Raw genomic sequence first — 15,592 nt, forward strand, 5'->3', positions numbered from 1 at the left:
TGATCTTTTCCTTAGGCAGTTAGCTGTGAGTACTTTGCCATGATGAAATAAACCAAACCAACCCAACTGCCTCCTAGATGAGTTTCAGTTACCAAGAAGACACTCGGTAAGGAAGAGACAAATCTCTTATAAATTTACTACACCTGCAGACTGGTTTATCTCACTGGCCCTAGGAACTAATAGTAACTTCCAGGTTACTGTTGACTAATAGTAACCTGAAAGTCACTGGTGACCAATAGTGTTAAAAGGCATTAGTGTCTACTGATACATGTAAGAGGAACAAGTAAGCTTCTATTTTAATTTTGTAGTTTGTTTAAACTTGCTGCGCTGCCTACAACAGTGATCTAGGGGTTGAATTTCAGTGATCTTCAACCAACATGTCAACAACATACGTGGCTTCTGCAGGTGAATTAATTTTGTTCTAAGATTCTACATAAGTGGTGAATTAATTTTGAATGCATGTAATTTGTAGCATATGCAAATGGTAATTTTTATTAACATCTTTATTTATAATATCTACATTCTACATTATGTGTTATCATCTGGTAATTTTCATTAACATCTGCATCATTATTTTAATTAATAAAAGATCTTTCTTACTCCATATTTGGTACTAAATCGTTTAGTTCTTAGAAGTGTTGATCTGTGTGTTAGTGATAGGGAGACTGTTTCCGTTATAATATTCGGAGTAATTTTGCTCTTCGTGCTTCGGATATTTTTGAACTTGATAAATTTAAGTTCCGCAAATATAGTAACTTATAATATTAGTTGAAATATGATAAAACGAAAGAAAAACTTAAATTCCTTTACTTTCATCAGAGTACATGTGTATTTTTTGCCAAAAAGGAAGTAGAAATGAAGTGAAAATATGATGGTAAAAAAGATATAAATCAGATTTTTTAAAACATCGCTCCACCATATTGTACTGTCAACGACAAACTGTGTTTGTACAAGATTTGAATAAAAATTTAAAGCTTATCAGGAAGAGGTTAAAAACTGATGACGAAATTCACCCGCAGTGAAACATAAGTAAAATTTTATAATGATAATAGTTCTATCAATTTTCCCAAATTTTAAAATTTAGGATTTTTAAAACCTTTTTAAATAATAAAAGATTTTGTTTCAATTAAAAGAAAACTGAGTTTTAAAGATTTTCCTAAATTATGTTGTGATTAGGGAAGATTTCTCTAACAACCAATTTGTTAACTACTTGCTATAAAATCAATAGTTTTTAAAAATGTATTACGTTTAGCACCATTCTTAAAATTAAAAAAAATCTAGCTGCAAATTCATCCTTGAAGCGTTACATTATAATAAAAAAATATCAGAATTTGTAGATTTTACTGCTAAGATTATCTTCTTTGTCTGTCGATCTCTTTTACAGAACGCTCTTTGTCGTTTACTATTGTTTCTTGTAAAAGATGGTTTTTATTTTAGTACTACACAGCATACTAGGGCTATCTACGAAGACAACGAACGCTTTGGTGGATGACTAAGGAAAACTGGCTTGTATTCATTCTAAACATGGGAAAACCATGAAAACGCTCACTTAGCCAGACAGTTCGCTCGAAATTGAAGCAAGGTCAACTTCAATTAAGCGATTTTTTTCACTCGATCGGTTGTGTATTCTGTAGAAGGCGATATACTATCATGACTTTCAAAAGAAATCGAAAGTATTTATTATTCAAAGGGAGAAATAGCATACGTTCCAAGTGGACATGTAGATGACACATTTCGTTGAAAATGAAAAAGATTTCGTTACGTAAATTCAGTTAGTAAGATAAGCAATACACTGGAATAATTTAGTTTTAAATAAGAGTGATAGAAATTTACAATTTAATTTTGAACCAAAATGGCATATTTTTTTATTTTGCTTCTTTTGAATTGAAAACTATAAAAAGCAAAATATCCAATCCTTTTTTTTTATCCCGAAATTAACTAAAACTATACAAAGTTGTATTAGAAAGTTTAACAGCGGAAAGAAACTTGAATACAAATAGAAAATGATATAAAATTACTAAATGAACTAAAAAAGGCACTAAATATGTTTTTCAAAACTCAGAAGAAAAAGAAAATTTCATTGAAAGACCAGAAAAGTGTGCCCAAATTTAGGTTTTTTTCCTCTACACACAAACATAAAATCTTCTGACCCATCTTCTACTCGATCCCACTACTCGATCAAACTTGAATTAGTTCAAAAACGAAAATAAATTTATTCGAGCGGTCACACACAAGAGCGGATACGATATTTAATTTATACTCAGTCCGCCACCAGGGCGGCAGTAACGGGAGCTCCGCTGCCACCCTCTCATGATGATTTTAGTTGAAAGAGCAGACGACGTTCAGGCGGACGTGCAGGGTATCACAAATTCCATCTCCGCTTCGAAAGAAAACTTTCGTTTTCTCTCAAGAAACGCACAGAAGTTCGTCAATCCGCATCATTGTAAAATTGACACCAATGTCACCCCTTTGCTTGTTGTTTTTGTGTGTGTTAAAATTTCCTGAAATTTCTGGATATAGTTATTATAGCGAGAATGATCCTGGAAGAGCTCGTAAACTTTTACTCATCCTCGTGGACGGTTGTCGATGGGATTATCCGGATCAGGATATTGCCGGACTACCGGGATTTAGGAAATTGGCAGAAAATGGTGTACGAGCGCCATACGTTACACCTATTTTCCCGTCTAATTCTTATCCGAACTGGTACACCCTGGTCACCGGTAAGTGAATTCAAAATTTCTCTTTTTATAGCAAACGATAGGGTAGGTTATCAAAAATCTCTTATGTCTATGTTAAAGATTCAAGTACGGCCTCTTAAATAAGACGCATATTTTGCTGCACTTCATTTAAACTTACTTCCTCGAATTATTCTAACTTATTAACCGATCTGTCAAAGCAAGTTTAAGGTGCTATCGAAAAGTGCAATTTTTAAAATTAAATACCCGGTCAATTTTTTTCGTAAGGAAGTCAAACTTCTTATAATATTATCTTTTCATAATTGAGTGTAAAACTTTCCTAGGTATAAGTTTAGGAACCAGAAAACTGCATTAAAAGTCAGATTTCGTTATTTGTCAAAAATTGATTTTTTTAAAATTCGATATTGCCAAAACCTGAATATTTTCCTCCGTTAAAACACTTTTGTAATAGGAAGTATTTGACTAGGACCAACGACTGCGAAAATAAAGGCCGAGTAGGGATTTTTAAGCTGGATAAGGGATATAGAAGAGCCTTCAATTATATTCGTACGTACAAACGTCATAAAAAATAGTCAAAACGGATTCGATGGAATAGTCAAAACTAGGAATAATCAACATGGATATTTCCACTGAAATATGATACCGAAATTCTTAGCGATTACAATACTTCCTTTATTTCCTACAAAGAAGTAGAAGTGGGTATTGAGTCTTTTACTCTTAAAACCCTTGTTTAAGTGTATTAGCAAAGTTACTTTTGAACTTCACGTGTAGATCTGCGCGTTTCGAGCGTAATATTCAGAGCTGTGTTAAATCGAGAAGTGTTGTAGTAGGTGATTTCAATGTGCATGTTAAAATATTTAGATGCTTTACAAACTATTTTCTCCCTTCTTTCCCCACGCCTTCGTGGTGTCACATAAGCACACTCGACGCGTATTCGGAAGGTGCGGAGTTCGGCGTATTTTTTACGTTCCCCTGACGTACCTGCATCAATATAGCCGAATGATTCTATAAGTTTTTAAGTTAGAAATTTTTTAATGATTATCTATTCAAACAATCTCCTCATGACATGATTTTAGCATTTTACACATGTGTTTTCTAATTGAAAATTTTTTGAGTGCAATTTAGTGCAATAAACTGTGAGCACAAGAAGAAAAATAAGTAATTATTTTGCTCTGCGTTTCATATTTTTGTATTAAATAAAAAATGTTACTGAGAAATCAAGAAGGAAATTTAAACATTCAAAATCTCAATAGTTAACATAATTATAAATTTATATATCTTTTTCTTTTTAATCTTTCTTATATTATATTTCCATGAAAATGGACTAATACGTTTTCATAAAATTTTAATTAATGAACGAATTTTAATAGTTAAAACATAAAATTCTACTAAATACTATATGTAATATCGGTGGGATAATTGCATAATAGGATATTTTTAAGGAAATATTAACCACATTTTTATTGAGATCTTTTTTTAAACTTCTATAATTTTGTTCATTTTTTTTAATCCGCATGATATTAATTACCATCTATTGGAAAGGATTTGAACTCATAGAATATTTTCTGAATTCATTATAAGGCACATATTTTGTTGAAAAAAAGCATATGTAATACATCGAAATGTACTCATAAAAAGAAGGGAAACTTTTGCATCACATCCCAGTAACATAAGTGAGTGAAAATAACAGAAAATCAAGAAATGTTCTATAGTTGTTTGAAAAAGGTACGTATTCAGCACTGATATATATTCATGTTTAGAAAATATATATTTTTTTATGTATGGTCTTCTAAAATTTGTAATTTTAATAAAACGTATTGATCAAACTTTAAATTATATGCAGCTTAAAACATTTTGCTCAGTCTCGTAAATAAATAATGAAACTAATTTTACTATGACTAGGATTAAAGCGCCAGAGGTGAAGCAAACATATATCATCAAAATTTCCAATCATCACTTATAATGTATCAACATTCCAGGACCACCCACTAATCTTGATGGAAATATGATGCCATTTCATTTAGTTGGATAAGTTTGTTAAATATGCAAGAAGAAATAAAATGCGTACATCAAGGCTTGTAATTCGAAAACGTACTACTGAATCAGTTGAAAAACAGATGAATCTGATGTTAATGGGACTATTCATTAAAATTTAAGGGGAAACATTTGAAAACGAAATTATTTCTAGTTTGTGACTAATATATTATTTGTCAACAATAAACATGATCGTGTTTTGTATGAAAAAATATTTTTTGAACTTTGTATAGAAATTGAAATTCCATAGAATTCTATTTTTGAGAAAAATGGTGCATGATATTTTTGGCAATGATCTCATAACTGAAGGCTTAAGTTTTGAATTGGTGTCTTCATCTTAATCTTAAGGGTTAAATTCGTAAGTAAAAAGATACGATATCCTAAAAAGTAACGATATGTTTTTGTATTTTGTCAAAGTAGTAACATATCATGAATTCGTTTCCAAGGAACAAACTCTAAATTATGTCCTTATTTAGGTAATATTTTGAAACCTCTGAAGTAATAGGATTCTCCAGCCCTAACCAACATCCAAATTTAATTCTCCAACTAACAACGCCAACTCTTAGTTAATACACGCTAGCTAGCTTTTCCATGAAAACACAGCAGCTCAACAAGCAGTAGTTTTACAGGAATTTCAGATCAAATTATACGCGTGTGTACTTAAATATCAACTGTACTCTATACATTCATTCTCCAGAAATTGTTTTCTGAACCCTGGACGGACGTTATTTTTGAAAAAAAGGCATTTCTGACAAAGTTGAAAATATCCAATGGACTGGAATATTCAGGCAGTATCACAGGACGGCAGGTTCTTTTAGATACTTCTTCCAGATGTGTCAATGCAAAAGAGATACATTTTCAATATAAAACAAGTAACATAGTTGCCTTTCATTTAGCTTTTCTTAGTAACATAATTTCATTAATTATTGTGAGATTCTGTTACGTGACGTTGTGATTTGCTTTAATAGGAGTAGAATGCAGTCAGAAAAATGTTTCTTATGTAAATGATTGATTTCGTTAGATATTGGATACAAGGGAATTGTGTATTTATTTCGCAATAAATCCTCCAATTATTCTACTGTGTGTTAGCACAGTTTAAAATATAATGCACTTTAAATTTTCCTAGCGAATATAAACATTTATTACTTTAAATCTCATACATATATTTCATTTTTTAATTCCCCTTTCATTCAAGGGTACTTTTAATTAAATTTTAGTGGGATGAAAGAAAATGATTATCTGAAGGAATAAATCCTCTTTCCAGAAAAATTGCATAAAATCATATTCAATTGTTTTTTAATCCTTGTAGTTATCCTATTGTCTAAGCCTTTCAGGAAATATGCAAAGACTGAGGGAAAAAAGTCCCTTTAATAACTAGAGGATTTGATACGTTTTTTTTGGAACAGGTAAAATAAATAAAAGTTAAAAATAAGTTTTAATCTCATCAATAATCGTAACAAATCCTTTTTATTCCCGTTACTTAAACAAAATGAATTCTTTACTAGTGCCTAAGTTTCAAAGGAAATTTATTTATGAAAATCGGGAGGGTTTTGTTTTTAGGTGAACGAAGTAGATAGCATTAAGCAAGAAACTCTGGAAATCAAATTAACTACTGAAAGCATTTTTGATATAAACCAGACATATATTTCCTATCATCCTATCTAATAGCTCTAAAGACCTCGATAATCAAAAGGGGAAAACATTATTATTATAATTATTCTTATTAATAACATAAAGAATCTCTAGGAACCAAATGAAGAAATCTTTAATTTTCTAAAAAATGTGTGCATTATTTTCGCTTTCCCCCATAAGGTAGAATGAACCCACACTTTAGTCTTCGTTTCTAAACAACGAAAAGAAATTAAATACAGGTTGCAATTTTGAATACAGTTTGCAATTTTTTACTTTCAGTGATGATGAAATACAGTAATTCTAAATGGGGGAAGAATTTGAGAATAGGGAAAGGAATTCCCCTAAGGAAATTTGAGAATTTCTCTTAGGGAAAGCATTTTGACCTCTAAGCTACAGCGGACTGTCCTTTTTAATTCTTTAATGTTTTTATAAATTAATATAAAGATTTAAGACAGCGAAATCTATAAAGAATTCATGATAAGGTATCAAGAAAAGTCGTTGAGACTGGGCAGGGAGCGAAAGTTTGATTAAAACAAACTGAGAAATATGGGTCTGATATGTAACTGAGGTAGCGTTTTTGGTTTTTATAATTATAGGTGCATTTTTTTAAAACTTTTACTGATTAATATTGTTGGCAAAGATACAATAGAGATGGTAAGCAGAAATCTCTGAAATGAGAATCCAGTTTCCAGTTTAAATTTGTAATGCATTTTAGTCTCTTAAAAAAAGGTGATTAATAACAAAAAGTCACTTTTGTATGCAACTGAATGTGAACATCAGTTTCGTACATAAAAAAGCGACTTTCCCCCCCTTCACTTTGAAATTTCACACAATGCAATACAATATACAATATAATGCATTAACCTTATGTATTATATATATATAAAATAATGCATTATATTTTATATCTCTCTCTTTATATTATGTAAGATATAAAATTTTTAATATGAATAATTTACATACTAATATTTTATTTTAAAATTCAGAGAATCGGATGAAATAGTTCGAAAGAAAAAATTATAGATCAAATGCATGAATTCTGTTTATAATGAAACAGGAGGAAAGCATGCCTTCCAAACGCAATGGACAATGCACATTGCAAACGCTTTGCATCTGTCTGTCTTAAAAGCACGTTAATTCATTTCGTGAAGAAGATTAATTTGTCAGGTATAAATACATGTATAGAACGGCCATAATTATAACAATGCAAAGTTTGATGATCAGTATCAAGTTAATGGAATTGTTTCATAACTTGAATTTAAACTGATTTTTGCGCAAATAGAAGCATATTAGATGATGAGAAAATCGTTTCTCCTAAACACATTAGATGATTATGCATTATCTCCATGCAATTCTTGCTCGATGCAGGATGCAACTTCTTTTTTCTTTTAGATGCGTCATACTTATTTATTCCTTTGGAGACAAGTAATATACACATCTGGACTTCATTACACGAAAAACAACTGTTAACACTGACAAGAAAAAACAAACAAAAGATTTCTTATTTGATCTGTCGTCGCAGGCATAAAACGAAGTTAAAAAGTGGACCTCCGAGAAGAAGATTGACCTTCGGTAAAGTTTGACGCGTCGCCGCTGTAGCTAGAAAATAGCTACTCTTGAGAACTTCTCAGAAGGTATGACACCAAGAAGAGATATAATTGATTCAGAATTTCTTTTCAGATTAATAAACGAAATAGGATATGGTACAAACGAAATAAAACAGGACAGTAATAGACAGAAAATGAAACAGGAATGAAACTTCAATAATACAGACAATCAAAATTTCCCTCTCGGGGTTAGGACTAATATCGGAAATTGCGGAAATCTTTATTATCTTATAATACATCTCTCAGAAACCTATATAACTTACATCTCAGAAACATATTTAATTTATAATATATCTCAAATGCTGAATCCTTTGAAAAGCTTAATAACTATGCCATGTATAAACAAAGTAAATAAATTTTAATATAATAAAAAATAAATTTGAAAAGCAAGCGAAATAAACGGGAAGTTTGGGTAGTTGTTTGAACTCATTTTAAATTTTCGTGTTATTTCAGAATTAAAATCATATATTTTTTCATCTATTTCAGTAAATAAAAGTGGACATCTGCTTTCGCTCTTTCCTTTTGTTTTATAAAATATAAAAAGTTGTTCGGATTTCTTTTCACATAATGAAGAATAAAGTTTTAATGGAGTTTATTAAATTAAAGCATTAATAAAATGAAAATGAATTTAAATGAATATTCATTAGGAATATCTATTAATGCATGCAAAATGAATAAGTAATTCCAAGTTAAATAAGTGTTTTGCTTATAACTGAAACTGGCTCAAAGAGTAGTTTGTTGAAAGGCCGAAGGTTCAGTGAGGGATTTCTATTAACAATTTCATTTATTTATGACTTCTTTTATCGGGGCCTATTAATTTTTCATGCACAAGATGCCTTGAGTATTGAAAATTTACTTTACATCATTTTGATTTTACGAAAGATTTACGTTAATAAACTCTGTATAAAAAAAGCATATGTTTTCATCATATGAAAAACTAATCGGAAGAAAATTTCTGATTTTACTAATAAATAGATTTACATTTATATTTAATTGAAGTGACAATAGAAAACTATAATTTTAATTCTGTTTTTCTGTTTTTATTTGTTCCTCTTTTTTGATTATTTTTTCTGCATCAAGAAGTACTATACTTATGAGACTAATAACAATAGATGTCCGATTAACGATGGCTTTGATCCGAACCTTAGACATTTATCTGCCATTTATTTAAAGAATTAAAAAAATGCAAAATGTCTTTCACTTTCTGAATTCTTGTCATGAAACGGATTTGTATATCGGATTCTTTACACCTGCTTATCAGTTTGTACTTTCATTCTGACTGTAGTTAGTGATGCTAGCTGTCGTACTGGTGGGCCAGTACGACACGCAGATTTGCAGATTTATGGTAGTTTTGAACGCTCAGCTAACGTAAGTTAGGCAAAGACAAACTCGAATTCCAAGCCTCTATACTGGTGAAAGATGAATTTCCTTATGTCAGGGACATATAAATAACAATCTGATGGATAGAAAAAAACAATGGGATACACAGAGATGATATTTTTCTCATCGGGGTTCCCTGTCTTACAGTACTGCACTGTCTCCCTTTAAAGTACCATCTTCACTGTCATTGTATCTATGTTTTCAATATATATCTTTCTACATCTTTTAAGTTACTGCTGATTCCTGATTGGCAGCAATCATTTCCAAAATATTTTTCAGCTGCACTATTAACATTCAAGAGCTCTCTTTAAACATTTACTCTAGATCAGGAGTTCTCAACCGGTGGTACGCAATTTATGCGGTCTGAGCTTTGTTCAAGAGTGTTGGTGGTAGTAGTACTTTGTAGTAGTGGTACTAAAGGTTTTCGATTCGTGTTTAGGTGGTACGCGTTAGTCAAAAGGTTGAGAACCCCTGCTCTAAATGAAGAAGAATAAATTGATAATTTATAGGAAATAATGATGACACATAGCAAAATAAATAGTCATAAACAGCTTAAGGAGAACGCGGATATTAAGCAACTCCATCTAAGCACACGAGGAATATCGTGAATTCCCAAAATCGTTCATAAACTTTAAAACGCAATTTAGCAAACTGCGTCTGAATCTCGATCCCTCAGATATGATAAACGACTGATCTCATTTTTCAGAATTTCTTTTATATAGTATATTGCACATGCTTTTGGAAGTTTAGGATAAATTCGTTCCTGATGCTTCAAAAATGTGTTTTCTAGAAAGTTACCAAATTGCCAAAAAATTGTTAAATGTCCTCAAGTTGGCGGCAAAATTGGATTTAAAAATTATTCAAAACTGAAAGATTTGCAATTCGTATCAAGACATGTGGCTTCTGATTCTATTACGCATAAAATAAAACGTAAAATTATTGATTGTAGTTCTAGAAAGATAAAAATAACGAAATAAGAACAATACAAAATTTTGCAACAATACATAACAAAAATGCCAATAAATTTATTTAAATATTTACAGAAGTTTACGGCTATGTTTTATTATTGTAATAATCAAAGTGATTTTTTTTTACATTTTCGTATACTAAAAAATAATACAGTATCAGCACGCTTAATGTGCATGTCTTTAGTAAAATGCTGTGCCTCTCTTTATACTTAGAAATTCATCATTATATTGGACATAACAATTAGCTAAGGTAGTCGTTATCTCTACATAATAAATATTAAATAAACATATTGGGAAACATTAGTATACTCAGAAATGAGTTTGTTCCGAGAAATGCAGTTAATTCAGAAAGATAAAATCAAAAAGTGGGGAAATTAAATCTTTTTTCCTGTTGCAGGGAAATTAACATAAAAGTTTCCAAGCCCTTCCGGCCAAACAGTTTTGGCCCAATATTATCGATCTAATATTATAGAACAAAAGCGTTCAAGATAGCTACTGGTTAAAGGTTACGAAAGATTATATTTATTACATTACTATGATGAACGTATATTGAGGCGTTGCAGATTTAAACATACTTCACTCACTAAGTGAAGATTATCAATTAACCTTCCTCTGGCTGGACACAGAACTTTTTGACGGAATATCGTAATTGTATAAAGTTTTAACAATATTATTACCATTATTATTTTTTCAGTGTTGCTTTAACTATAAAAATAATAAAACATAGGAAAAGTATGGAAAGCGGAAGGAAAAATTTTTAAATTTTATTTCATTTCCATATTAGCAGCTCGAAGATATTTGCTAATACTAAACAATTTTTTTAAAGTTAATTAGACAATTCAAGTTATTACAAATTTATATTAAATTTTAGAAAGTGATGATATAGAATATTTTTTGAAATGTTTCAGAAGTGAATTATGAATTGTAATCTTGCATTCAGTGCGCAGATAAATGGCTGCAAGACTTTCTGTTATTGATGGTAACTGCGGAGAACAATATGAAGAGCCATATTTTAAGAGCTCTGGCACAATTCCGGCCGTATTCCTTTATGCTGGGTTGGGAATATGCTCACTTAACTACAAATTAGAAAACGACAGCTTATGGAATCCGCTCCGATTGCATTGCCAGCCAAGGTTAAGTAACCTCTCCTATTTTTATCTAGTTAAGATTCCTCTGTAATAGACTGCACTGCATTGCTGGCTAAGAATATTAGCGGTAATCTTAACTAGGACACGAATTCGGTGTGCACATCTTCCTCACAGCTGATGCACTTTTAAGTGCAGATCTCGATACTTAAACGATGCAGACGAGGAAAGGAAAGGACATAAATTAAGGAATCCATACCTGAGAATGTTCGTAAAATGGCATGATTATTATTTTCTAGAAGGTAAATATTTATTTGATTTATGGAAAAATCTAGAAGTAAAGAATAAGACGAAAACGCCGCTATTTGTTTCTCTTTTTTGATTATTTTTTCTGCATCAAGAAGTACTATACTTATGAGACTAATAACAATAGATGTCCGATTAACGATGGCTTTGATCCGAACCTTAGACATTTATCTGCCATTTATTTAAAGAATTAAAAAAATGCAAAATGTCTTTCACTTTCTGAATTCTTGTCATGAAACGGATTTGTATATCGGATTCTTTACACCTGCTTATCAGTTTGTACTTTCATTCTGACTGTAGTTAGTGATGGGCTCGTACTGGTGGGCCCTATTTTGAATTCTGGAGAATGCTTGAATGTTTGTAAGTGTATAGTGTTTTTCTATCATTCGGCAACTTAAAATACATTGCGAATTGTAATTTTTCTCGAGACGTTTGGTCATAAAAGAAGAAGAGTTTTAATTCTCAGATCCCTGCGTCCGGATATTGAACTTCTAAACTGCGACGGAGCTGCGCAAAATTGTATTGTTACCTATTAGGTAACAGGGTCCATGCTAATGACAGACGGAATGCTGTGACCATTGTCACGATAAAAATTCATGGACTTGATATAATGCTACTGTCAGGCAAATGAGATAAATGATAATACAACATTTTCATTTCAATAGTTAACATTTTCAATTTCCTGTTCAGTTAGCCTATTCAAAAGTTAATAAATTCAGTTTAAATGAGTAAAATCTGAATTTTTTTAGAAATTTTATGTCGCTTGGAATTAACAATAATATAGAGAGCTTACATTTCTCATTACCACAAAGCACTCGATGCCTTTCTACTTGGAGAGAGGGATAAATGCGTGAACGGATTTCTAAAGAAAAACGAATTGCATTTCACTATGAGAGGGGGGGGGGAAGTCTGAGACTCATGCGTTCACAACTATTTCACTGATAGAAAGTCCACGAATTGCTGGTATGTACTTAACAAAATGTATGTTTGCTATTACGTTTATTTTGATTTAGCGCACATTACTACTCTGCACATATGATTTATGTATTTTAGAAGAAAAGTTTATAAAAAAGCTGAAGAAAATCATTTATTAGTAAGGAAAATCTTTTCTTAGGGCACAAAACATTATCAAACGTTATCTGAAGAAAGCAAGTCGCTTCTTTTGTTCGTTCTTTCATTAGATATATCCACCGCTCTTAAATCTATCATGAGAGCAATAATGTGTGTATTGGAAAAAAAAATTGTTACATCTTGAGTAATCATTAGGGTCTACCAAAAAATATACAAGATCGCATGGTGAACGATTACAGTCCAAGTTTCCGGCTGATAACAAACAGAAAATAGTTTAGGTTTTTTTCATATCACTGATAATTCCTTTTCAAGTCGTTGAGTATGATGATGGTAATCGTTAAGAACTGGATAAGTAGGGGTCGTTAAATGGAATCCATTTCTAGTTAACCGCGTCAACACTTCCTAGTAAGCTAGGAAAGTTTTGGAGGGGATATTGAAAAAGCTAATATTAAGTCTTCTTTTCACGCTAATTTATATTATACAGATATAGGTACCAGAAATATTTGTGCTACCTCACAATGTTTTTCTCTGCTTTTATTTTTTTCCGGATAGCATAACTGCGTGCTTTACCATTTTGTGTTTAGTTTTATTGCCATTGTTGATGAATCTGCCATAATCTGAACTGAGTAAAATGGAGAACACAATAAAAATAACACAGTTTTGTATTTCTTAAAAATATAGAATTTGGAAGGTAAAGATAAAAGACTTTTAACACTTCCGTTAAAAGTTTTATTTTCTTTCAATATCATGGTCAAAAGCGCGTTCCGCCCTCCAAACAATTCAAACATTTAGTATGTCACTGTGTGAGGCAGATGATAATAGTAAAGCTTGCATATTTTTAAACTAATTGTTTTACTTAACACTCAACATATTTCCAAAACGACAAGTAATCCATTTTTCATAAAATTCCTCATAATGTAGGTAAATTAAGTGCAAGTATCTAAAACCATGAAAAAATATTTAATAATCTAAAAAGTTTATCCTAAAAATTTAAAGAATTTTTAAGACTAAATTAATTTGCCTAAATTAGATAATTGTTGAGTAGGCAGGAGACAGATCTTTTCAAGGAAAAGGTTGCCTCCAAATCTAACTCTTCAATTACTCAATTCGTGTCCTGTCATCCATATAGGTGTGGGTAAAGCATTATTCAAAACCAAAACTAAAAACCAATTGTAGTGAATTGCTAAATAAGAAATTTTATTGAAGAATCTCGAGAAATTTAGTAAGCAAATCGACTAGGAAACAAAATTATTAATTAAAAGTAAATTGCCAATGCAATTAAGAATTTAAATCCAAAGAAATTTAAAAACTCTTACCTATTGGACGTTCCCTACACGAATTATGCTTGTAAACCGAAATAAACTAAATACAATATATAAAAATATAAAAATAATACAAAAATAATACTAAAAAGGCAAGTTTTAGTTTAACTTACCTTATAACTACATATTTTGTAAGCAGGTGCTACTTTTAGGACAAAAATGGGAACTAGTAAAATTAAAAGGGAAAGTTAAAAAGGATAATTGCAAATTAAAATTATAATTTTTTATTATAATTTTGATTTACGTATTTTTCATTCTACATACCGCATTCAAAGACTTACTTACATAGCATTATGTTCCTAAAAGCGAAATTCATTTTTGGTATCTTTGTAAATGCTTAGAATTTACCGTCATTTTTTTCTCTGCTACCCGGCATTTTCTTTTCTTGTATTTTAAAATGCGTCTTAGAAACAGATACATTTGTTTAAGGTTAAGTATTCTGGTTCTGTACTGATCAACTGCATCTGCTAATTTAGGCGCCAACGTATTTTTCATTTAGCCATGTAACAAATGATAGCTCACTTTGCCTGCTGACCGAAGATTTAACTTAGCATAGAAATTAAATCCTTTAATTACCTTAAATCTACTACTTATCGTTCACAAAACCATGCTTATAAATGGCCCTTCAGTTCAAAGAAATTTCTTTTAGTGCTACTGAAAAAAATTTTATGTTTTAATAGCACTTAAAGACGAAAATCGACATGATTTGTTTTTCTGGACTTAATTTGAATCATTTGCGGAACAGAGTTTTAATGTGGTTGCAATCGTCGCTCTTAACTTAACGTGTGCAGACAATTAACTAGAGCATCTTCTCTTGGAGATCATATGAGATAAACATGCTTTTTTCCTCGTCTCCGAACAAATATCTATACAAACTAGGCTAAGAATTGTGAATAGTATTTCGTGTTGATGTTATTCAAAGATTACAGGAAAAATGAAACAAATTAATATACAATTTCTTACGTCTTAGACATTGATCTCTTCATGTCCTCAAGCTTGTATATCGTTATATTCCTTCAGCTCTTTTTTCACTATATCTTAAAAAAAGATTTTTAATAAATCTTTTATTTCATGGCATCTGTTTTTAAATCAAATATGTTAACTATTAAATCCTTTAAATTCTTTATAGCATCTGCGCTCAGTTTTTATAGTTATAGAGGTCAGTAGTTTGTTTTTCGTTACCTATAAATGGCACTTTTTAACTGTAAGAAACATGTCTTTCTCAAATTCTACAGTAAAAACATATCAGTAATATAAAAAAAATTGCAACTGAATAATAAATTTGATGTTTTTCCTAAAAAGGATATATCTGAATGCCTCAGTAATCCCGCATTAATATTACACATTAACCGCTGAATTTTTAAATGAGATTTTATCTTAAATAGGGTTACTTTTATCACATAAAAGCAGTATTCAGATATTTTACCCAAATATGGATTATTGTTAAGTCGTGTACTTTCCTGCATATCTTCATTTGGGGAACATCGCTGC

General features: G+C 30.8%; 1 protein-coding gene across 1 annotated transcript in view; it reads left to right on the forward strand.

Annotated features, from left to right (window-relative positions):
- The first annotated feature begins 2,317 nt into the window (after window positions 1-2,317).
- Window positions 2,318-15,592, forward strand: part of LOC118187957 (glycerophosphocholine cholinephosphodiesterase ENPP6-like) — a 275,565-nt gene continuing 262,290 nt past the window's right edge. Inside the window, exon 1 of the mRNA XM_085815738.1 lies at window positions 2,318-2,720. Coding sequence (XP_085671864.1) covers window positions 2,459-2,720 — 262 coding nt within the window. The 5' untranslated portion in view covers window positions 2,318-2,458. The remainder of the gene's footprint in view (window positions 2,721-15,592) is intronic.

The sequence above is a fragment of the Stegodyphus dumicola genome, chromosome 4 (assembly GCF_044657685.1).
Source record: "Stegodyphus dumicola isolate Sdum_Otavi_A_Nest chromosome 4, ASM4465768v1".
Taxonomy (NCBI): Eukaryota; Metazoa; Arthropoda; class Arachnida; order Araneae; family Eresidae; genus Stegodyphus; species Stegodyphus dumicola.